Source organism: Aspergillus bombycis (genome assembly GCF_001792695.1).
Source record: "Aspergillus bombycis strain NRRL26010 chromosome Unknown contig00037, whole genome shotgun sequence".
Taxonomy (NCBI): Eukaryota; Fungi; Ascomycota; class Eurotiomycetes; order Eurotiales; family Aspergillaceae; genus Aspergillus; species Aspergillus bombycis.
The window spans coordinates 78400-101653 of NW_019170039.1; the positions used below are offsets into that span (position 1 = coordinate 78400).

Genomic DNA, 23254 nt, shown 5'->3' on the forward strand with positions numbered 1-23254 from the left:
GCGATAAAAAAGAAAGGTCAATGATAGTGCGAAATTTCGAACCGAACGTACTTATAGCCTAGTACGCCGTGCCCACACTAGCAAGTGTCTTTGTTGGCATTGGGTGAATAGGTTGGTCCTTGGCGACGCGCAATGAATCTTCGTAGCCAACCAAGGCCTGCGAGTGAAGTTTGAACGATTCGCCCATGAGCTTGGTAATTCTGAGATGGTGTCAGTAACTTGGCTTTAATATTGTGTGTTGAACAGATTGAAACTTACCCCCATACTACCACTCCGTCTAGGATGTTACCCCATACACGGGCCACAGTGGAGCTGAGTTTACCAAAGGCATCGACGGCGTCATCATCGAACAGATTCCGGACTTTGTTGTAGATGGCCATCTCAGCCTCAGTCGCAGGCTCCTCGTCATGTTCCAGGCGATAGAGCCAGAGACTCAAGATGACCATCAGGTCCAAGCCACAGAGCGGATGCTCGACACTCCAGTTGGTTGCAGATGTCTTCGCAACCCAGTTAATTCCCTGGACGGCAGCAATCTCGATGCATTCGAAGCAGGACTGAATAACATTGTTCATCTCCTGGGAGCGCTTCACCTTTTCACGAGCAACTGTCATAGCAGCAGCCACTTCATAAGACGAATGGTACCGCAAGGCCTCCTGGATCGACTTAAGGTCGACCTCCAACCGAGCGCGCGTGTTGCGATAAACAGCCATAGAGTTGAAGATCAATGGATGGCCTTTCTGAGGAGTGCTGAGGGGTACCACGATCGTCTCTGGCTCACAAACTTCAAGAGAATTCTCCCATGTTTCGAGTGCGAGACGGAGCTTATATTCAGTCACAACGTCTTGGAGAGCCTCGAAGCTCCGCTTGTGGTTCCAAACCTGCAAGAACAGAGCGTTTATCAAGACACGAGTCGCAAAAGCACTGTACCGAACTTGTTCGCCTTGGAAGAGGCAGTCGTGAGCTTCGCGAACTGTTAGGGTAGTGGTCGAAGCCAGGCTACGGCGCCATGCCTCATCATCCGTCACATTAAGGTTCCACAGCGATTCTGATGATGGAAGCTCCAGATTATCAAATTCGTCGAAGCTCATTGCGGGAGTGTGGTTGAAGGTCAGCGTGAGCATGCCAAAAAAGATGTAGACCGCGTAGTAGGTTCGACGGCATGACTCGTCTTCAATCCATTCTTCCCGGGTGGGCTTGGCCCCCTCGCGAGCCTCTGTACGAAGCTTCAGTTGATAGCGGTTACCAGCGACCATGTTAGCGAGCAAGCTCTTGATGGAACATGTCCATTCCAGGCCTTTCGGGTCGCCGCTCCAACTCTCGAAGATCATGTTCAGCAGGCTGCTTTGCATAGCCCACAGCGGACATTTTCTCGAATCGAAGTTGTCCTTGTGTTGCAGAAACTGCGTAACAAGCATCTTTGAGCCAACATGGAGCATAAATGCGTGCTGACGCTCAAATGTGTACAGGGCGCCAATGGAGAGTACGGCTAACAATAGCGGAGGCGAGGTGTTTGTAGGCTTGAAAGACTCCTGATGCAAGAAGGGCAAATGATGGTGATACAAATTGAAATACGTCGACAGATACTTGTTCAAGGCTGCCGTCGATGGAAGCTGGAAACTATCGGGAAGCGATCCAAGCGCGTCGGCATTCCTGATACGTTCTACGATCATATTCCGCTCAACTTCATTTGCGATTTGAGGAGCCTTGGGCAGTGTTAGTGCTTGGCTGGGTCCAGGAGACTTCCGGTAGTTCACCGGGCTAACAGGGCCTGTCATCGAGGGATATGGTGACAAGGCGTTCGGAGTAGAATTTCCAGACACTGGTAACGAGTTGACGAGTGAGTGAAGCGAGGGTGCAAGCGCATCACCAACCGGCCCATGTCGCTCCATGCTCGACGATAGTGTATGCGAGTCTGGGCCATTGTCTTGGGTCATGAAGTGTTTCGTATCAACTGGAGAGACCAGGGTGTCCCAAGGCATTTGGGGTAACGTCGCGTTGCCCGACAAATAGGATACAGAGGGTTCTAGTAGTGGACCGCGTCCGGGGGAGAAAGAGCGATCCGATTCAGCACGTTCATTAACCTGGCTGGTAGCAGCGGCTGCGGCCTTATGTTGGAAATCTGTCATCAACATGGCTGCAGTTTCAAGGTCGACCATACCGTCACTGCTTGCCTCAATTTGTTCCAATGTAGCAGGGTCAATTGTAATTGAAGGCTTGGGAGGAGCAGGTGCAGGGGAGGACTTCTGGACACCTGCGCCGCCACGTCGACGGCCCTCGGAAACAAGTGGGATCCCGCCATCCTTGGCGTGAACAGTACGGTCATGGCGAAGCAGGAGATCTCGGCGAACAAAGGTACTCCTACATTTTAGGCACTTGAAGGGCCTCTCTTTTGTGTCTGTTCGAGCAACGCGTCAGCATTGTCCATGTTCAAATACCATTTCTCCATGATGCAAAACTGAAAATCGCGTCCAGAAGCCATATTACAAACGCGACCAAGCCCCGCATGTGAGGATATAACAGCAGTTGTGACTTACGGGAACGTTCATGTCGACTGCGATGTTCACTTCTGCTAAAAGCGCGATTGCAAAATTGGCACTTGTATTTCTTCTCTGGTGCGGATGTCTTCTTGGCCGGCGAGTTGCTGGCCGTGTTCGATGCGGATGGAGCCATTTCTTAGACGGTGCAGCGAAAGGCGGACCACAGATCTTCTCAGCAAAACGATTGTTCGGAAGATTGCGATATCGTCCCTTTTGTGACTTCACACCGGTTCTGAAAGCGAGATAATGACAAGAAGTCTGTGGGTTGTCTGATCATCCTTGGGCGGGGAAAACACTGAAGCACACTATGATATCGGAAGGGGGTCCAGCCACAGGCGGACCGAGGGGGAGGAAAACGAAGCCGTGGCTTACAAGCCAGGAGGGGAAAACGGAATCAAAGGAATCGCAAATACTAAACAGGTCGATCGTAAGAGTATGTAGAAAAGAAAAAAAGAGAAAAAGAGGAGGGGGGGAGGGTGGAAGAGGAGAGAAGAGGGAAAGTGGTAAGGAAAAAAGAGAAGAAAAGAAGAGGAGGAGGGGGAAATATGGATGGATGAGGAGAAAGTGAGTTTAGGGAAGTTCTGGTTGAAGGGAAGGGGAGCGAGGGGGTGGGTATTGAGAAGCGAGTGTGAGAAAAGTCGCGCCAGGACGTGGGCACAAGCCGATGGCAGATTTGGGGCGATCGCTGAATCGCGACAGTGAGGCGGTCGTGTCCAGTGTCGGTGTTGGCGATTTGGGCGGCGAGAAAGCACAACAACAAGGAGAGTGGGAGCAGAGGCACTGGCCAGGAAAAGAGGGGCTTCCGGGCGGGACTCACGGAGGGGGAACAAGCGAACAGACTGTCTCCGAAATCTCCACGCACTGGGTCCTTTAACACCACCGCCAATTCCACCGATAGCCAATCAGCACTCTTGTTGCCCCTTCTGACTAACTGGATAACGAAACTAAACGCTACCCGGTTAGTACACGTCCTTCCGTACTCCGTCCCATACGACTAAATACAGCTTGCATACGGGCCAAAGTATACATCCAAACAAAGCACATCAACCAGCCCACTGCAGCCCACATGGACTGCTGTAAGTTCAAACCCGTCAACCCGGGTCAACCGGGGGGTCTAGAAAGACTTGTTCATTCCGCCGTTTTGTTAGTCCTCAGAGTCTCTCCCATTTTCTTTTTTGAATGTGAGGGACCATCTACATATCCACTTTGCACTACCCATGTACACTGACTCCATTTTCCACATAACACAACGCATTGGGCCCCAAAAAGTTGAAGTGGAAAAATAAAATAAAATAAAATAAATCATATACCGCCATCTTCATCAAGATCTGATTATCATTTTCACAATCTATCCTATTTTATTCTGCACATGCATGGCATTGGGCAGCACCGACATGACATTCATCAGAGCATCCCATGGAATGAATCTGCCATTCCTTACTCATTGGGAGGTTGAAGCATTGCCTTGCCTAAGGAGAGAAAGTGTGTGCTCTCTCCGTGGATGGAAGAGGGTGTTCTCCTCGTATGGACTCCGGAGTTTGATATTATGAGACACCACGAAATGATAACTACAAAGCATAATTTTAATCCTTCACCTGCTCATCCCTGTTAAAGGGAAGCAAGAGGGTCACTTACGGAGTATACTACCGTTCCTTCTCTTATATTAAAAGTCGAACGTCCCGTTGTATCCTCCCTTCCTACATAGCCCTAGGAAACTTTGCTTGATTGAGGATAGTCTACTCTGTAGAATTAGTGTATGATTACGATTTCTTTTATCGATATTATTTCATTGTGGGGTTGGGCCTGGCATGAGCCCATCTTTATCTGGTATGGTATGTAACTCTGTTCGATGGGTTCCATCGGCAGGTACGTAGTGCCGTATACCACCAATACAAGACAGGTTAGTCGGTTCAGAAGAAGTCGATACAAAGCACTTGAGCCTTTCTCAGAAAGTGGTCGGCCGTTGGTTCTGGAGTATCTCGGTCGCAAATAATCCCTATCATTTTATCCCTATCTGACAGCGCAGAACCACGACCCTGGTACACAAAACTGCTGCGGGGCTATGACCACCGAGAGGTTTTCTTTTCATGGTCTATTTGACCTATACAAAGGGAGATGGTACTTATGGAGTGGCAATTGATTAGAATTCTAATCTTGCAGCTTATTGTCGCAGGGTACGGAATACTAAAAGCGGTAGGCTTAAATAATAGGCCTAACTGCTGCTAAGACAGTTCAATCACACGCACCTATGGATAGCCCCTCCAAATGGTCTAAATGCTGTTTTATTTTTTATTTTTATTTTATTTTTATTTTGTTTTACTTTTTTTGTACTTGCTCTCTCGGATTATGACCATTCTCAGCCCCTCGTCAGCGGGGACCCCTTGCCCCTCCAACAAGGATCGAACAGCTTCAAATGCCACGGAATTGTGCGCTTACCGACCTGATTTGTGTGTTCACTCCTTTCATTTCCACCAGCGAGATTCTTTGCACACAGACTCTCGTTGGAATATTTTATTCTATTTTATTTTCTTTTTGCCTAGACCCTCATTCCATTTTATCATTCTTCAACTTGTTCTCTTCATTTTTAGTAATTATTGCAGATCATTTCCGGTGTCTTGAATTATTTTTTATATGGTTTCATTTCATTTCATTTTTTTTTAATAATAAATTTTCCATCCCCAGGAAAAGGTATCTTTGTGATTAATTAAAATTTGGGAGGGGAACCCCTCTCTTAAACCCGCCACCGGACTTATCCTGTTAACAGCCCCTCGGTCCCCTCTTGTCCCTCTTCCCTTCTCTGGCACTGGAAATACCCCCCCCCCCCCCTTCGAATCCACCGATTGATCAACCCCTCCTTCGTTCCCTTGCCAGGAAGCTGCACTGGTAATCCTACGTAATAAACCCCAGTTATTTGGTAATTCACGAATCAGTCGCCTATCACCGAGGTTGCTTCTACTCACCACCCAATCAACGCGTGACAGAAGAACCTGATTGCCTAAAAAGCACCTCTAAACTCGCACCTGGTGGATCTTGGACATTGAGCTCGGCCCTTGGTTCCAGACTCCCTCACCTCATGTCGGCATGACGAAGGAACTAATCTTAAACGTGAGAGCGGAGTACCTATAGCCCAGTCGTAACCCTGGAGAAGAGATCGAGCTGCCTTTCTTGCCGACCAAATTATGCCACTTTTCATGTTTTCTGGAGAGGTCGTCATTGCCAAGTCAGAGATCTTATGTGTACAGAAGTAGGCTTGGCTGATCAGCCACCCGTCATCACATAGCAATAGGAGAATATTGAACGATGTGATATCTCGAGGCGGACTGACAGATCATCAGCCACTCCCCGGCAGATTGGACGATATCCAATTAAATCTTTTGATTTATGAGAAAGAAAAAAAGTAAATTTTGTATGGCGGTTGGCAGTATTGAATTTTATACAACTAAATTTTGTAACTAGCTGAACCTCGACAGAAAAAGAAAATATAATAAAATTCCCCGTGAAGAATAAAGGGACCAGAGGGCAGTGTTGACAGTTGTTTGCCTCTGGTCTTGGCCCCTCCAGCTCCCCAGGTCAGCTGCTCATGAAAGTGGACAATCCAAGGCGCTGCAAGTTTCGACTGTGCGCATTCCCAGCACAGGGCCCGAACAGCAGCTCCTTCTGCCCGCGAGTCAGTCTTAACTTGAGACAGTCAGTCAGGCTACATAATAATGTAACCAATATTATCCATCTACACAGCCTGGGCTTGAAACAACCAGTGTCTTTTGTCTTCCAGGAGACAGTATGTCAGGTGATGTCGGGTTTCCTTTTGCGCCTGCAGAACTACATCATCAGATACAGATTTGTTGCTGTTTTTGGAAATCCAGCACCCAAGCAGACGGCGCATCCTGAATACCTGATCCCATCTGCATCAATGGCATGGGGGATCTGTTCTGGATAGGGACAGAGTTTAGTTTTAGTTTCGGGTTAGTTGGCTTCGGTCAGTTGTGGCTGCCTGCAGGCCAGCAATCGCAATCGCGCCTAATCCCAGCCTCACTCGGAGACGCGCCTTCGTTCCGCGTGCCCCCAAGAGAGCTCCACCGTCAATGGGACAGATTACAGGGTACATCCCTCTCGTTTCCAGGTCAGATGAGTCGTTGCTGGTGTCATCGTCACTACTTCGGCATCCGTGTGCTTGTTCATCCCCCTTTTTTTAAAGTTTCTTAGGCTTTACAAGCTAGGTCATGACGGCAACTGGCTCTATAGCCACAATCTGCCTGAACTATTAGATCGGATACGTTTTTAGATGGGTTTATTATTTGTTTCATTGTTAACAAAGATAGTTTCCTAGAAATAAAGTACAAAGAATCATTCAAAAGGACTCCGTAAAATCCCGGCATGCCAGTGGGGGCCTCCAATACTGAAGGGGGTTGGGAACCCGAGGAGCCCGTCAGACACGGTTAGTTACTAGGGTAACGCACATGACTTCAAGAAGTACCACAAGGACGGTGTACCTTATGCGACAACGTCACTGTCACTTCTGTGCTCACATAGATTGTACACTTCATAGGAGGAACATTACTTTCTATCCTGGTAGTGGTTTTCAACGCGTAGAATGTATTACCCCTCAATGGGCCTGACCCTTGTCGCAAGGCTCCACGACCTGGCATCACCGCTATCCCACCTACTTTTGATGCTCGACAATCAGCACCCACCGCGGTCTTCAGATGCAGGACCCATATATCCACAGTGCCACACTCCACCTTACTGATAACCAAGCCGTTAGTTTATCACTAAGACGAGTTATGTATGTACGTACTTTTTTCTTACCTTCACCGCTTTAATCTGCCAGTGTTGTTGAAGGGAGAGAGCGGTGAGCCGGCAGGCTTACTCTTTTGAGAAGGAAATTTGCCTCGGGCCAGACAAAAGAACCCATTAACTACTATTCGTCCTTCCCTTATGCGCCCAGCCTCTTAAATTCCTTCGAGCTTGAACAACTCGTCGCGAAATCTACTCTGACAACTGGCGGGATTTCTCTTTTTCTCTCTGAGTCTCTATTCGATCCACTTCCCGGTCATGCAGCGGTCCGACCCAGAAACGCCCAGGATACGGAGTTGATGACCATGGGTTCCTGTTGGTGGATAACTAAGTTTACGTGTCGAGAATATGGCGGCTTTCTCGAACACTGTCGGTATTGATTGATAGATATTGCATGCTTTGTTGTACAGATCCAATTGTGGCCTCAGGATAAGAGAGAAACTCGATGTTAAACGGCCTGCGGACTCCGTCTCATCACTATCGATCTAGGCTCGCGCACGGGACCAGAAGAAGAAAATAGTGCAAAATCCTCCGTGCATACCGATCCATCCATTCATGATCGATCATTTCCAGTCCAAGCTCATATTTTCCGGGCGTGTGGCCCCCCATTCCAGTGATGATTCGGTGGGTTTCGCTTCGGGTGGTTTATATTATGTCTATCACTCACTCGTTGTTTCTCTTTAATGCTCGGATCATCATCACGCCCATCGTGTTCATTGCCGTTCCAGAAAGGGGTAGAGAAGCAAAAAAGAAAAAGGTCAAAGTTAAAATCTGAAAGAGCTGGAAACCTTGAAGACTCTCCTGCGCTCAACAAGCGAGTTGATTTGCTGCAGCTACCCGTCTTTATCGTCCCTCTGGTCCTATAGTTTGGTACGCAACCACATAGTCTCAGATGCAATAATGGATCTACGGCCAGTCGATCGCTCCAAAGGAGTGGAAACCCCAAAGAAGATGAATTTTTGAATCATGAAATTCCATCATTCCCGATTTCCGTCCCCACCAGGTACCGTTGCAGGATCCTAGGAACCTCTTCCCCGAAGACCCCGTCCCTACACTAGTGAGCATCGGCAGCATGCAAACCGCCTTTTGGCTGCCGTCCCGGCAACTTCGCGAGATTCCTGGATATGAATAAATGCAGGTTTAGCGGAATCCCCCTCTCTTCCTTTCCCCCCTTCGCCGGCGGGGGGGAGAATATCGGTCTGGAATCCCTTAAACAGGCCATAGCCTTAAAGTCGGTGAGTGCTGGCCATCAGGTTTGGGCAAATTCCTTGATACGGCGGCGCACGTTGTCGGGGATCATATTTTCCCTTTGTTGATTCCTTGACCGCTTCTATATATATTACACATGGCAGTGAGAAACTGGAGTGTTGGGTTCCGTTGGTCCCCACCGATTAGTAAGTGCAAGAGAAAAAAAAAATAAATCCAGAAACACTCCAGATCGAAAAAAAAAAATTTAGAGTGAAAGAGGGCCACCGCCCAATTTAGATCTTTTTCAGTTAGAGTAGCATCTTTCTCATTCTCTCCCTCGCCCGTTTCTTTAAAAAAAATAATTTCTTTTCTCGAACTTCTCGACCTCAACGAGTTTTTTGTGCGGTTTCGCTAACCTGGATTGAAACCTAAGTCTGCCTCAGGCTAGAGTAATTTACAATGCATAAGACGATTCCTACCCACTCACTAATGAGTTCTAGAACACCTTGTAGTTAAAACTCTCTGATTCACCAAGAGATATGTTGTAGCACGTTACTATTTCCTCATGACATTCAAATGTAGCTTTGATAGAGCTGAACCATGGAATTTACCCGTCTGTCCACACTTGAGCGAGTGGCGTTCCATGGTTCACACCCGCTGAACTTCCATGTCAGATGTAAAGTTGTCTCCAGAGAACACGACAGGCTTTTCTGGCGTCTCATTCCAGTCGGCGGGTGAGACCAACTCGGCGTGCATTCGTTTGTCTAATTCTCTGTGTGCTTGGCAATTCGTAAATAGGTTTGCATGGGTAGATTAATTATGGTTAAGCGTATATGCGCTTTTTCGGCGCCTGGCGCGATGGTCTGCCTCGAATTATATATTTCCGAGATACCTAGTCGTAAGCTCACTTAGCACTATGAGCACGTCTAGCTTAGTAGAAAAATGCTTGTTACATAAACTCAACTACCAGGGCGTATATTGAAATGACCTTCTTTTCTCCCTTTAGGGCTAGTTCTTATGATGCGTGTGTCTAGGTTTGAGGTTTGTGTTCAGCTCTTTGTCTTTTGCAAGTCGTACTCGATCTCTCGAAGAGGTTACTGCATGTTTCAGACGGACAACTGAAGTATGCCGCTTTTCCCAATCGTTACTCTCTCATGTACAAAGTATGCTAATAATAATAATAATAATAATACGTACGTACTTAAAGTTTCACAGCATAATAAATACCGTCTTGTGAAGAATTTACCACACAAAAGCAATCATTCATCTAACAAACAAGTGATCGCGTAAAAAAAAAAGAAAAAAAAGAAAAGAAAAGAAAAAACCCCACGGAGGACTACTTTGGACGACCAACACCAACCAACCGGTTCGCTAATCACCGATATACGTCTCCCACCCCCCACCAGAAACGGCCGATTGGAATCAAAGAAGGCTTCTGGAAGAGTATCGGCGTCGATTCTGCGACATCCGGCACAATCTCTGGACCAACCGTCGTCTCCCGGGAAGTTGGAAAGGGGGGCCGGAGCGAAGCCAAAAAAAAGGGGGAGGGGCAGGGAGCGCGCACAAACTAGAGTTCCACCGATTCAGCCTTGAGACTATCGAAATTTCCCTGGTTTATTTCGGATGCATGCTCGCTCGCTTGCCTGTATAGGGAAGGACCAGACAAGGTATTCGGAATATGTTGGTTTTCTTTCGGGATGGTTTTTTCGTAAGGGGTAGTCTTGCGGGATGATCGGAAGGCCTTTTTGGTCCGATAGGCGTGTACCTGGGAAGGATCCTGGTGTTGTGTGAGACATAGTTGAAGTTACTAAGTTACAGGGAGAACCTTGGGGTAGTTATTTGCCGTTCCCATGGCCGTGGGTTGCGTCGTGGATGTTTCCTTGTGTTGATGTTTATGTGTACTTCGAACCTATCGAACTTTAGAGAGATCTGTACGGAGTTTTGGGAATCTTGTACTCCGTACGATTACTTTCTGAATAAACCACTCGTATGGGCCTTACTAGTTCTGGCCATCGACTCACTAGAGAGATAACACTGCCCATAGCCAAATTTAATCCTGTACGGAGTATCCATCGCTTTAATTCTCTAGTAGTCCCAGTAACTAACTTAGGCAGCCGTCGTTTCCGTCAGGGGGATCTACAATTAGATGGTAAAGCAACGGCTACATCGGCACTCACTCAATTCATCAGCCCCATCCACTCCATAGTGGGATAGAGATTGTCATTTGCATGTGAGGGGCTTTCTCTTCCCCCCTCCTCACCCCTCTTACGATGGGGATTCCCCTTGCTAATCTTTTGTCTATCTTTGTATATGTTCCTGATTATCGGTTCCCCCGCTGATTAACTTTATATTGGACGCTGCAAGGAGGGAGATTACGGTGTATATCAGGTTCTGAGTTGGGGTGTCTCGGGGCTTTTTTCGAGTTTGAGAGGCTATGCTTGTCTTGCTTTGGTGTGATTGTTGTGTTATGGTCTTTCGTGGGATTTTCCTGCTCTTAGGGTCTGGTTTAGGCTCGTTGTTTGGATATGGTGTGCTGGGTGACAATTGTCATAGGACGAGGGATAGTTCTACTTTACTATCAGTGCTCTGGAGTAGGTCGTTGACTACAGTATGCAAGTATTATAATAGTAGAAGGTGGTTAAAGTATATATAGTTCAAGCGTAGAGAAATCCGGTGACCCATCGCCGTCGGTGATGTGTACGCATAGTCCATCTTAGGGCCATGTGTAGTAACATTATGCCCTGTGAACATTTAATGACTCGCTATACCATCCCAGAGGCTTTTTGCAAAGCATATAACAACCTTTTAGTAGGATTTCATGGTTGACAGAAGACATATATCCGAATTCGTACTCAGGCTTTCTCTACTTCTTGAGAGCACATAAGTAGACAAACAAGATAGCCTGCACCTGGACACCACTTCGAAAAACACATATGGAAAAGACATTGGGCTACATATCTAGCTAGAGAGAACCTCGTCTTCATTTTTACTCTCGACTTTTGGCTGTGAAATGTACTGGCCATCTGCGGCTTCTCATTCAATGTTCCTGTCGGCTGATGGTTAGATCAAATCACCTCGACCCTGGTGTTTTATCCACTGGTAGGATGGTAGAGTGTCATCCAATGCATATCTCTATCTGTGGGCTGTAAAATGATTCCAAGATCAAAAATTCATGCATTCTAAAGCCAAGAATGCTCTGAATCTTGACTCCGATATATGTTCTGTACCTGGTGGGACCATGCATGATATTGAATATTTCGCCGAAGAACCCCCAAAGTAAAGCACTAGTGTCAGACACACTCTTCATGGCGTCTGCAATAGCTGATATATTCTCTAAATATGTTTAAATCGAGCATACTCCCACTATATGAGTTACTCAGCGACCTAGGCACCGTGCATAGTCAACCATCACGTCGGAGGAGGAAGCGTATAGTTTTATAGAAACGTCGATGACGACGAACGAGGATGCATGTCTACTAAAAGATAAAGAGAGACGCCGGTGGTGTCTCTGATCATTTCATGAGGATGAGACATAGTCGTGTGACTTCTATGTGTGGTTGCGAGCTGCTACCCCCCAGGTCAATAGTCATGGCCGCTTCTAGTACTATTCATTGTACACAACTGCACACCTTATTCTTGGAACCAAACGACATATAAGGTCTAATATACCCCGTAGGTAGTGTTACTTCAAGGCTCGGGTCTGTTAGTATCTTGTCGTAAGTCTGCCACAGCAGGAATCCATCGAAGCTGCTCAGGGAAACGGAGTTGCATCGAAGTGATGACGGTGAGATGGCGGGTGTAGTTCATCACTTTTAGTAACAGTTTACATGATGTACATCTATGGCTCTGCAATATCAAGAATAACTATCTACACCTTCGCTATATAGTACACAATATGTCAACACCCATCCCCATCGCAGATATACGAACGATATAGACATAGAGAACACCACTCCAAGAAAGATCACTTACACACAACAGATACTCTACCTATACCACACACACATCATTCCCTCACACATCCCCTCAATAACCATACCCATCGTCTAAAAGTCCCCAAAACCAAACCCCAGACCCCACAACCTCGTATCCCCATCCTTCCCACCCCTGAACCAAACCTGATATGCCTCCTTTCGCCACTCCAGCCCAACACCCATAGCCTAAAAAAATACAAAGTACAATATCTACGAGAACTCATACCCCTCTCCATAACCAATGTTACGATGTATATAACGCATGGACCACCGGAACAATGCCATGGTCTCAAAGTTAAGGAGGTCAAAGCTGCGCAGGGCAACCACGGTGTACGTCAATGGCGTGGGCAATGCGAGTTGGGGTAAATGCGAAACAAAGCTATGCGTAAAAGTGTATTTGGCTAAGGCGTTGGAACACGTGGTTTTTGGGGTCAGTGCTGGGTATTTTTTGGGGGTGTGGTAGGTGTTGGGATCCTGGGTGGGCTCGATCGTTTGAGGGGTTGTTGGGGTTATATTGATATTGAAATATGGAAGGGCGGATACTAGTATTGGGGAGAAGGTATGATAACATGTGGGGTTGTTTTCGGGGATTAATGGATGGCAATCGAAGGTATGTATAGTTACTGGGGAGGAGTTGACAGTTTGTTGTATATCTAAGTACGGAGTAGACTTACTCTGTGGGAAATTTGGGTTTGCAAGTAACTTAAGGCCGTGAGGGAACAAGATAACTGATCGAAAAGTACGAGAAGTAGAAATGACTATTTCCATATTGACGGGGGTTATCTTGAAGGTACTTTTTCATGCTCCAATATCCTGATAACTCCTCAACAGGCCCAAAGCGTTAGTCTGGAGGCAAGGAGCGATAATGGGAATGAAGCCACAGGACCATGATAGGTTGAATATATTGAGGGTCAGTTCTCCAAAATCGAGAGATCCAATTTCCAGCTCAGGGATGTAGCTAAGCTACCGGATTAAGATTCCGGTTGAAAGGGTACAGAGATACTTCCTATCTATCTATATATCACAATTGGATGTCGGCAACAGTCTGATAGGACGAACTTTGAACGCAGCAAAACTTCGCCCTATGTGGCGTCTGACAGCTCACCTGCAAGGTGGTATGACTTGCTTTGACGTTGCGTTGTGTGTCAAGTGACTCGCGGACTTCTTCGATTCTGGTTCTATGAATCGATAGCGGTCGCTTGGACCGTACATGATATGATAAATGGGGGATACTACCCATAGTGCTCCATACACTGGAAAGATCACATGGGGCGTATACTGTATACTGAAAGTACATTCGGGAATCTCAAAAATAAGGTAGCCCGAGAAAGGAAGCCCGACACAGAAACTTTGCTAACCACCAATTATTATTGCGGATCACAGAAAGAAGGTTAACTAATTAACTAATAGTAACGGCTCACAAGTTCTAGAAATCCTAAAAGCCCCTGATCTGCCGCATACCTCGTCATAATTTGTAGAGCCTGAACGGTCTCGGCTTTGTTCCTTGGGACCTTGACGCGAAACTCCAGTATCAGGGCTGTCCAGGATTACATCACTTTGTTCTGTTCCATGGGTAAGCTCGTATCGAGACTTCTATAATCACTTCTACGAAGAGGGTGGCATGGCATCTCCATATGTGATTGATGGACGGGCGATTGTGTGGGGCTCGTGTGAGTAAGCTATTATCAGCATAGTTTAATAGGGTATTGGCATTGGCATTAGCAGATTTATAACATGTGCCGCTTCATTGTGAACGGTTACCCATAATGGTAGTTAAAGACACTGAGTATTTACCCCCGAGTGACTTCGACTCGGTAGTTACTATCCGAAAATGGTGAGTGGCACTGCGGTTGATCATGAATTGGGTGCCTTCATGCGACCTGCCGCACATAGAGGCAAATCATGGACTATACATCGCATTGAATTGTGATTAATCCTCCGGGAAACACACGCACCGGACATTCCCCATGCGCATGCATATAATGGTAGGAAAGCGGAATACCGAATAAGGCCGGTATGGTTCATGCGTTGAATTCCAGACTTCTCCAGGTTCATGGATGACTATATGTATGGTACGCGGCCTTGTAGGTGCAATAGGGTTTCCCGCGCGTCCCTATGGTGTGAGAGTGATGGTAATTATTGAAGTAATACGTAGTAATATATATGATTCTACTAAGACCCAATTCATTTCGTAAAGTCCCCATCAGTCGAGACTGTTGCGGAGTATTTTTGGAGTGCAACGCGAGCTAAAATTCTCCACAGGAAATGGAGACAACAAGTGGGTGAAAATACAAGTCGGTCAGATACCCAAGATTACGAATGAAACGATCCTGTCTTTTTTTTTTTTTTTTCTTTCTATTTTCCTTTTACTCTTTCGGAGGAATGGAAAGCAGGTATAATGGACAACAAGATCATGTTTATAACTTTATCTGGAGTATCGACGTTTGCCCCCAAAACAATAAAACTAAATAAACCATTTCCCAACTTTATATATTGCATAGTCAACCCAATCATATCTGCCTGGGAAGTCAAGAGTAGCGGAAATGCAGCCGAAATCCCCTAGGTTCCAGCCTCTTTGTTCCGAGAACCACGGCTTCAGACGCGCTTTTAAATCGTAGAGTGATCTGTTTAAAAAACGGAGCAATGAGGGTTGGGTGTTTGTGGTACGGGGAACTGGTTAGACTTTTTAGCGACCAGCAAGCGCCTATCAACGCATCAAAGGCGACAGTTTATGCATGGCCCGTAAAGTCAAAAGGTCCAGAGGGCTCGTGCTGGCTGCTGGTCCGCGTCTCTGTATCGACCTTATTTGGTTTCGTTACCTGTAATCTACCAGGTACTCCATACGTGAGGCTTATGGCCTACACACACAGGGCGCAGTAGTGACTTGGGGCAATTTATAGCCCCCAAGCTGAATGTTTGTGGCAAAAAAAAAAGACAAGCAGGAGGGAAATAAAAATTTATACCCCAACCAACAAGAGTGCATCCTTACACCTTGCCCGATATTATTGTTCCCTATCAGCTGAATGCGGGTGAGAAAAGGGCCAAGAATAAAATTAAAAAGAAAAAAAAGTTATCGAACAAAAAGTGCCCCTCAACTTTCGTTGACCGGCTGTATCAACCACGGGTACGGAGTAGATAGGGTAGGTTTCTTAACAGGTAACTGGAGTACGAGGAAATGGGTAGGTACGGTAATTTAGGTAGGGTGGTATTGAAAATTTACAGACCTACTTCCCGTAGTGGTACCCTCCATAGTAATCGGTGGACGGACCAGACGGTATTGCAGGTTGTCACTTTCCTCCACTCACACCCAGCCCATCTGCCCACCAGCCGAATGGACGGACGGTTGCGAACCTCCCCTAAAACTCCCTGAGACCCTCTCTTTCACTCGCTCTCTTCCTCTCCTGGATGGTCTTTCAGGATCTTGCTCTCCTTTTCTTCGATTTCTACATCCTCAGTGTTCTTCACTCACTCTTCCTTTCAGTCTCACATTGAAACAAAGATCTTCACTGGACGCCATATCCGGGTCCCATTCCAACCGTGTCCTTGCCACTTTTATCGTTATCGCCTTTTGCCCTGCCACCAACCCGTGCGGTGAACCCACTATAGTCTACTACATTTCTCCCACCGCGTGATTCTGCAACCAACCCGCAGCGCATTCCCCTCCTAACGGATCCTTCGACACTTGCTTGCCGATCTAGTCATGACCAACGCCTTTTGTTAAGCTCGTCCAGCCGTTTGTCGCATGGGACGTAGCGTACTGATTACCAGTTTATCCTTGTCTCCCCCCGCCCCCTACCGTCTCCCATTTTACGTAGTATCTACCACAGTCAATTGGAATGCACGACACCCGTTTGACAGAGCCATTGGTTATCGACACTAAATCAGCGCTGGCGACCAAGGCGGGTACTACTATCACAACCACGTTTGCATTTACCGAGGAGCAGGCGTCCACTCCCACGACTGCCCCCGGGAGTCGCAGTCGTGGAAGCAGCCTCTCTTTCCACTACAGAGATAATAGTGTCAATCAGTCGCCTCAAGGAAATCAATCACCCGCTAAGATGGCTGCCACCGGACGCTTTACTCCCAGTCCCGAACCAGCACCTGCTCTGTTCGTGCGGGCCATGTATGACTACGATGCCGACGACCATACCAGTCTAAGTTTTCGGAGAGGTGATATCATTCAGGTTCTGAACCAACTGGAGACCGGCTGGTGGGACGGAGTGATCAACAATAGCGTTCGGGGCTGGTTCCCTAGCAATTACTGCACCATCATTACAGACCTCAGCGAGCTCGAGGAGCATGTATCGAACGGGCATGAGGATGGAGACATCAGTGCGGAGTCTGGCCTGGGAGAGGAGTATGAGGAGGACCGCGAGGAAGACGAGGTTGACTCTGCAGGAAACCCGCGCGACTCACAACCGATCCTGCCTATTGAAGGCACGGGACCTCCAAACGAGCAGGAAGAGGCCGCCTTTTGGATTCCACAAGCGACCCCCGATGGCCGTTTATTCTACTTCAACACTCTCACCGGCTACAGCACCATGGAGTTGCCGTTCGAAAACCCGTCTACGAACGAAACAGGCCCTTACGACCGCAATACCTTCTGTGTGCCCAACCAGACTAGACCCCCCCCAGAACTGATGGCCCGTGGTTTCGAACGAGACGAGGATGAATATGATGGCTCCGCGTCCGAAGCGGAAGGTGAATCATTGATGCTTGCTTCTCACGATTCTATGTCCCGGAGACGGCAGTCCTATATCGACGGCGTATCCCCCGCAACTTCCATGGATTCTTTACATCCACCGTCTGCCACCAAATCGATTAATGAAGGGAAGAGCTCGTTTCGAAGCCTGTCTAAGGCGTACAGCTTTGGCACCGCCACTAGCAGTACTACATCGCTTTCCGACAATTTCCACCGACCTTCTATCTCTTCGGAAGCGCCCTCGCATTTTGTCGACGATGGTGCATCGGCTCCCCTGACATGGCCATTGCTCGTTGATAACATGCGCACCGCTGTCGAGGCCTATCGCCAGACTTTGTTGAACGGGGATCGTTCGGAATACGTGAGAAAGGCCGAAGATATATCTGACCATCTGCGTATGCTTCTGGCTGCCGGTTCCGACACCACGGACAATCACTCCGGAAACCCGTCGATTATCTCTACAAATAAAGCTCTGTACCCTCACTTTAGGGATATGATGTCGAAATTCTCCAAATTAGTGCTCTCATCGCACATTGCTGCAGCCGACTGGCCAAGCCCGGATTCCGTCAATAAGTGTCTGCAAGAGGCAGATGGGGTTATGCAAGGAGTGTATGGTTATGTCGATATTGCAAGACAGCAACGTGGTGACTTTATCCGACGGATCGTTCCGGGCTTTGTGGTAGGTAGCTGTTCAGGCGGTGGCTGGCAGAATAACGGTGTCACTCTCAATGATTCAGGCCCGACGTCGTTCTTAGACCAGGATGGAGGGGACACTCGAGCTGAACCAGCGGTGCCACTTGATGCGGCGCTTTTGGATCATATTGATATTTTGCGGAGGTCATTTGTGGGGAGTATTCGCCGACTAGAGGAACGGTTGTCACTTAACCAGAAGAAGATCGTCACGATTGCTGAGCATCACGAAATCGGCGATTCTGTCTCGGCCGCCGCTATCAAGGTCATCGAGCAGTTTCGTCCTTGGGTCTCTTCTGTCGAGTCGATCAATCTGGCGCCTCTGGGAACCAGTTTTCAAAATCCCCAATTGGTCGATTTCAGTTTACAGAAACAACGAGTGTACGATGCAATTGCCGATTTTGTTCTTGGCTGTCAGGCTGTCACGAGCCCCCTAGGTGACGAATGGGCTGAATTGCGCGGAGACTCTCTCGAAGATCGTTTGAACGCCGTGCGAGGTGTTGCTAGGCAACTCGAGAACTACGTTTCTCAAATCGGATTCTCCCTGTCTCTCCTGCTTGAGCAGATCCCCGAGTCTGCTACAGCTTTCCGTAGCGAGAGTCGTCTGAGTCAAGATAACGACGGTTTGAAGGCTCTGCATAGCCGTGCGGAATCCCAGGCTAAAATTGCGGACGAGTCTATTGGAATTCCATCTTCATACTCCGTCAATCCCCCACATGACAAAGTGCGGCGCAATATGGATAAGGCACAGAGATTCTTTGGACAAGCCCCACCGACTGCAATTCCTCGAGAACCAATCCGAGAGCCTGTCCGAGAGCCGGAAGAAACGCCTTGGTTCTTGAAGATGGATCATGAAGGCGAAGTATTTTACGATACCAAAAACGATGTGCCTACCTTGAAATGTGGCACGCTAGCAGGACTAGTGGAGCACCTGACTCGACATGACAAACTTGATGCTTCTTTCAACAATACTTTCCTCCTTACTTACCGTTCTTTTACTACTGCCGCCGAGCTCTTCGAGTTGCTAACTCAGCGATTCAATATCCAGCCTCCGTTCGGCCTAAACCAAGAAGAGATGCAGATGTGGATTGACAGGAAGCAAAAGCCTATTCGATTCCGTATAGTCAACATCCTCAAGAGCTGGTTTGAAAACTTTTGGATGGAACCGAATGATGAAGCGCATATGAAGCTTCTGGAACGTGTTCATGCTTTCACCAAGGATTCTATCGCTACTACGAAAACACCCGGTTCGCCTCCATTGTTGACGGTTATCGAGCAACGTCTTCGTGGCCAGGACACGACTGTCAAACGACTTGTTCCTACACAAGCGGTTCCCGCCCCGTCTCCTATTATCCCGAAGAACATGAAGAAGCTTAAATTTTTGGACATTGATCCAACAGAGTTCGCTCGCCAGCTTACAATCATCGAATCGCGTCTTTACTCCAAGATTCGACCTATAGAATGTTTGAATAAAACGTGGCAAAAGAAAGTTGGGCCTGACGAACCAGAGCCTGCGACTAACGTGAAAGCTCTCATCCTTCATTCGAACCAGCTGACAAACTGGGTTGCGGAGATGATTCTCAGTCAGTCTGATGTCAAAAAGCGTGTGGTTGTTATCAAGCACTTCGTTAACGTAGCAGATGTATGGGTATTTCCCACCATTTTGATGGCTATTGCTGACAAAATTATCAGAAATGTCGTGCCCTGAACAACTACTCTACCCTGACATCTATCATTTCTGCCCTCGGAACGGCGCCGATCCATCGACTTGGTCGGACATGGGGTCAAGTTAGTGGCCGCACGTCCACAATCTTAGAACAAATGCGTAAACTCATGGCTAGTACGAAAAACTTCGGCGAATACCGTGAAACCCTACACCTAGCAAACCCGCCATGCATTCCATTTTTTGGTACGAGATTAGGATTGATCGACCTAACCCCACCTCTGCCCTCCATTTCTTAGATGTGGAGACTAACTTCAATCTACCTAGGTGTTTATTTGACCGATTTGACCTTTATTGAAGACGGTATTCCATCTCTTACGCCATCGGAGCTGATCAACTTCAACAAACGCGCCAAAACCGCGGAAGTAATCCGAGACATTCAGCAGTATCAAAACGTCCCCTATCTCCTGCAGCCCGTCCCTGAATTGCAGGATTACATTCTCAGTAATTTACAAGCGGCGGGCGACGTGCATGACATGTACGACCGGAGTTTGGAAGTGGAGCCCAGAGAACGGGAGGACGAAAAGATTGCGAGGTATGCTACTACAGCAGGTATAGACATGAGCACATTGGCTATTGCGACCTTGGCCATGTCGATGCGATAATGCTTTTCCTTCTTCTTCTTTTTTTTTCCAAGTTCACCTTCCCACTTGATGCCCCTTTTCATGACCTTGGGTGTTTGCTTCGGTGTTTAGGCCTGGTGTGGCGATACCCATATCTTTTTCAGATACTATTTCTCTTTGAAGGACGTCTTGATTGATCGATTGATTACATGATGACTGACTGTGTTTTTCCTAACGCGTAGACTGCTGTCTGAATCGGGCTTCCTGTAAGTCGGCGAACTCCGTTTCTCCGTCGGGGCATAGATTGCGATACGTGGAGACCCCTGTCGCTGCATCCACTACGCACGTGCCGAGCTGTTCCACCGGCAACCCGACAAAGTTTATCAGGAGCGATCACCCACGCCAATGGCTTCTATGCGAGGTGATTGGCGGCGATAAAATCCCTGGCGTTTACAACGACTCACTAGAACGACGCCGTCTACCATCAATGCGACCGTGCGAAAGAAGGATCAGTCGACATGGCCTTATCAAATTACATGACGCGGCATATTGGAACCTGGGATCAACCTTCAAGGCATACTTGCGCTGCTCGAAAGTGCCAGTGCACCCTTGCTCCAACCGCTCACCAGGATTCCTTGACATCTCCTTCAAGCTGCTTTGATTTCATATGACGCGACGTTCATGTCCATGTCATTATCTAAACCGAAAGGTTATGGCTCGGGCGCTATATGATCATTCGATCATCCTGAGCATATTGTCCTGAGTTGGTCTATCGAACAGCCTGAGAAACAAAATATTTTAAAAGGAAAAAAAAAAGAAATAAAAAGAATAAAACGGACAAGTTGAGGGGGCTTCGAACATTATACGAACTCCCCGACTTTAGCGCCCCACAGCTACTTGAATCGCATGTGATAGAACGATTGCAGTGGAAGCTTGTGATACCCTTGACCTGTTGTTTATGCCTTTTATCTTCAATCCTGCGGACGAGACCACTCTTTACCTTCAGACGCTACCAACTCAACCCCGGCACAGCTCTGCCATCTCTTTTGTTCTTTTCCGCCTTCATCTCCGCGGTCTTACAGTCCCTTGATTTTTTTTCTTTATCTCACCATTTACCTGCATATATTCTTGACCGTCTCGATCGTTTTGTACAGTGGCTTGGCCCGTTTTCCTTTTTTTGTATAAGATTGTCGTCCGTGTCTTGGTTCCCCAGCCTCATGATAAGGGTTTCCACGGGACTGTGGTCTCGTTCACGATTGATAATGATACGTCATGACATAGGATAACATTGTATGTTGTCCCAGCTTTGTACACTCCAAGTGTGAATCTTTCTGTTCTTGTACCTACCTGTTTAACTACGAAGGTATATATGTTTAGTCTTATGTGTTACATCCATGGAGAGTAATTGTACAAGAAAACTGCAGATGCGTAGTCATAAATCGTCGTGTTGTCCAGGAGCATCTAACACTTATGGGCCCAGAAGTGTCGTTGACACCGAAATAAACGCTCGGTAGAAGCTGAAAACCCAACGTAGAGTCGTATCACCAGTTCATAATATCTGTTTCAGTTGAGGCTATGGCTGCTTATGTTTCTGCCTTGCTGTTCTCTCCGATGCCTTGGAAGAGCTTCATTTTAACTTCAGCTGCCAAGAGACCCTTGACTTCCTCCGATACAATTCGCTGCCCATCTCGCACAACCTTTTCCAATTGTTGATCTTTGACAGTAGTGGGTCCGCTCCGTGAGGGATTGCTTTCAATGCCGCGAGCGGCCCGTCTAACTTTCTGGCTAAGATCCATCATCTGTTTGCTACCATAATCACGGGTGGTAAACAGAGGGCTCTGACTGAGGGTAGCGACCCAGTATTTGTTCCACAGAAGTGACAGAATCTCGGTATCAAGAACGCTCTTAAAATGTGATACCTCAAGTGAATAGTAATGGGATGCATGTGCTCCAAAGTCCTCCGCTTTGTTAAGCGGTACCGTCTGGTACTCATCATCCTCTTGCTCTTCTTTGGGTGGCGTGTAATCCTTAGGGAACGTTCTAAACGCTCCGATATCTACCTTCCCCGCGGAAATGGTACGCTCTGGATCAATGACCACGGCAACAAACGGCCCGCCGAGCTGCTGCATATCCTGCGTGGTGACATCGATCCCTGATAACCAGCAACCATACCCGGGGTGACTGTGATACCAGCCGACTGCATTTTCCATCCGTCCCGCATCCCGACATGCCTGGAGATAAGACACCATGTATTCGTTTGCTTCGTCTTGGGCGTTCACTCGAGTCTCTGTCCCTTCGACAGGGAGGCGAAATGCATCGGTTACGACAAAGGTTTCTGGCAGGATGTAGCCTTGCATTAAGCCCATGACTTCGAGGGATCCACCTGAGCGTGCATGCATTACCATCTTCAGTAGCGCGACGGCTGAGATCCGTATCGATTTGAAATAGTGGGGGTCTTTGGCCCATGGGCGCTGCGCGCTAAGGGCTTTGTGTGTTTCTTCATCGTACTGGTAAAGGGCGTCTCTTTGGGGATCTATGAGACTGATGGCATTTTCGAGCTCTGGAGTGGGAGGAAGGTTGTTGTTAGTAATGTGTATTGTCCATGATAATATCGGGGTAATGCATAGTACGAACCCCAAGACTGCTGTGCAGCCTTCTGCATGCTGATGAATGGGTGGTGGTAGTTTTGACAGCAAAGGATGATGGAGCTGTGGGGTAAAATGGTGGAGGAATAGTAGTTTATAGAAAGATTTGTGGACAAGAGGAGTTAAAAACAACTGGCTGACTTTTGGTGACGTCTGATCTATCAGATCTGATCTACGTTAAGCAAGCAGTTGGAGTCCAGACGTGGAGCGGGCGGTGAGCTAACCCATGGCAGAACGGGGCGGTGAGGAGCTGAGTAGACTGTTGCTGGAGTAACGGAACGCCATCAACAGGGGCCGGGATGGAATCTCGATCGCGGCTGCATCTCGAGGTAGCGGCACTATTATTATTGTTCTATCTCATCGCATCACTGCCTCGATTGATTGCCCCCCCTCCCTTCCCCTCTCCACCCTTGCATACGTCTGCAAGTGCTCAGCTAT

General features: G+C 47.6%; 3 protein-coding genes across 3 annotated transcripts; 1 reads left to right on the plus strand and 2 right to left on the minus strand.

Moving 5' to 3' along the window:
• Window positions 1-58: 58 nt before the first annotated feature.
• ABOM_006016 (C2H2-type zinc finger protein) lies at window positions 59-2670 on the minus strand (the record flags this gene model as incomplete). The annotated part of the gene is made up of 3 exons (XM_022533145.1): window positions 59-200; window positions 259-2395; window positions 2535-2670. 3 exons carry the CDS (start codon window positions 2668-2670, stop codon window positions 59-61), a joined length of 2415 nt encoding a protein of 804 aa, XP_022389618.1.
• A 13659-nt stretch (window positions 2671-16329) lies between these two features.
• Window positions 16330-20832, plus strand: ABOM_006017 (putative cell division control protein Cdc25; the record flags this gene model as incomplete). Its single annotated transcript, XM_022533146.1, has 4 exons — window positions 16330-19527; window positions 19578-19794; window positions 19876-20160; window positions 20414-20832. The coding sequence occupies 4 exons, from the start codon at window positions 16330-16332 to the stop codon at window positions 20830-20832; spliced, it is 4119 nt and encodes a 1372-aa protein (XP_022389619.1).
• A 922-nt stretch (window positions 20833-21754) lies between these two features.
• ABOM_006018 (Mov34/MPN/PAD-1 family protein) lies at window positions 21755-22833 on the minus strand (the record flags this gene model as incomplete). The annotated part of the gene is made up of 2 exons (XM_022533147.1): window positions 21755-22731; window positions 22806-22833. The coding sequence occupies 2 exons, from the start codon at window positions 22831-22833 to the stop codon at window positions 21755-21757; spliced, it is 1005 nt and encodes a 334-aa protein (XP_022389612.1).
• Window positions 22834-23254: the final 421 nt, after the last annotated feature.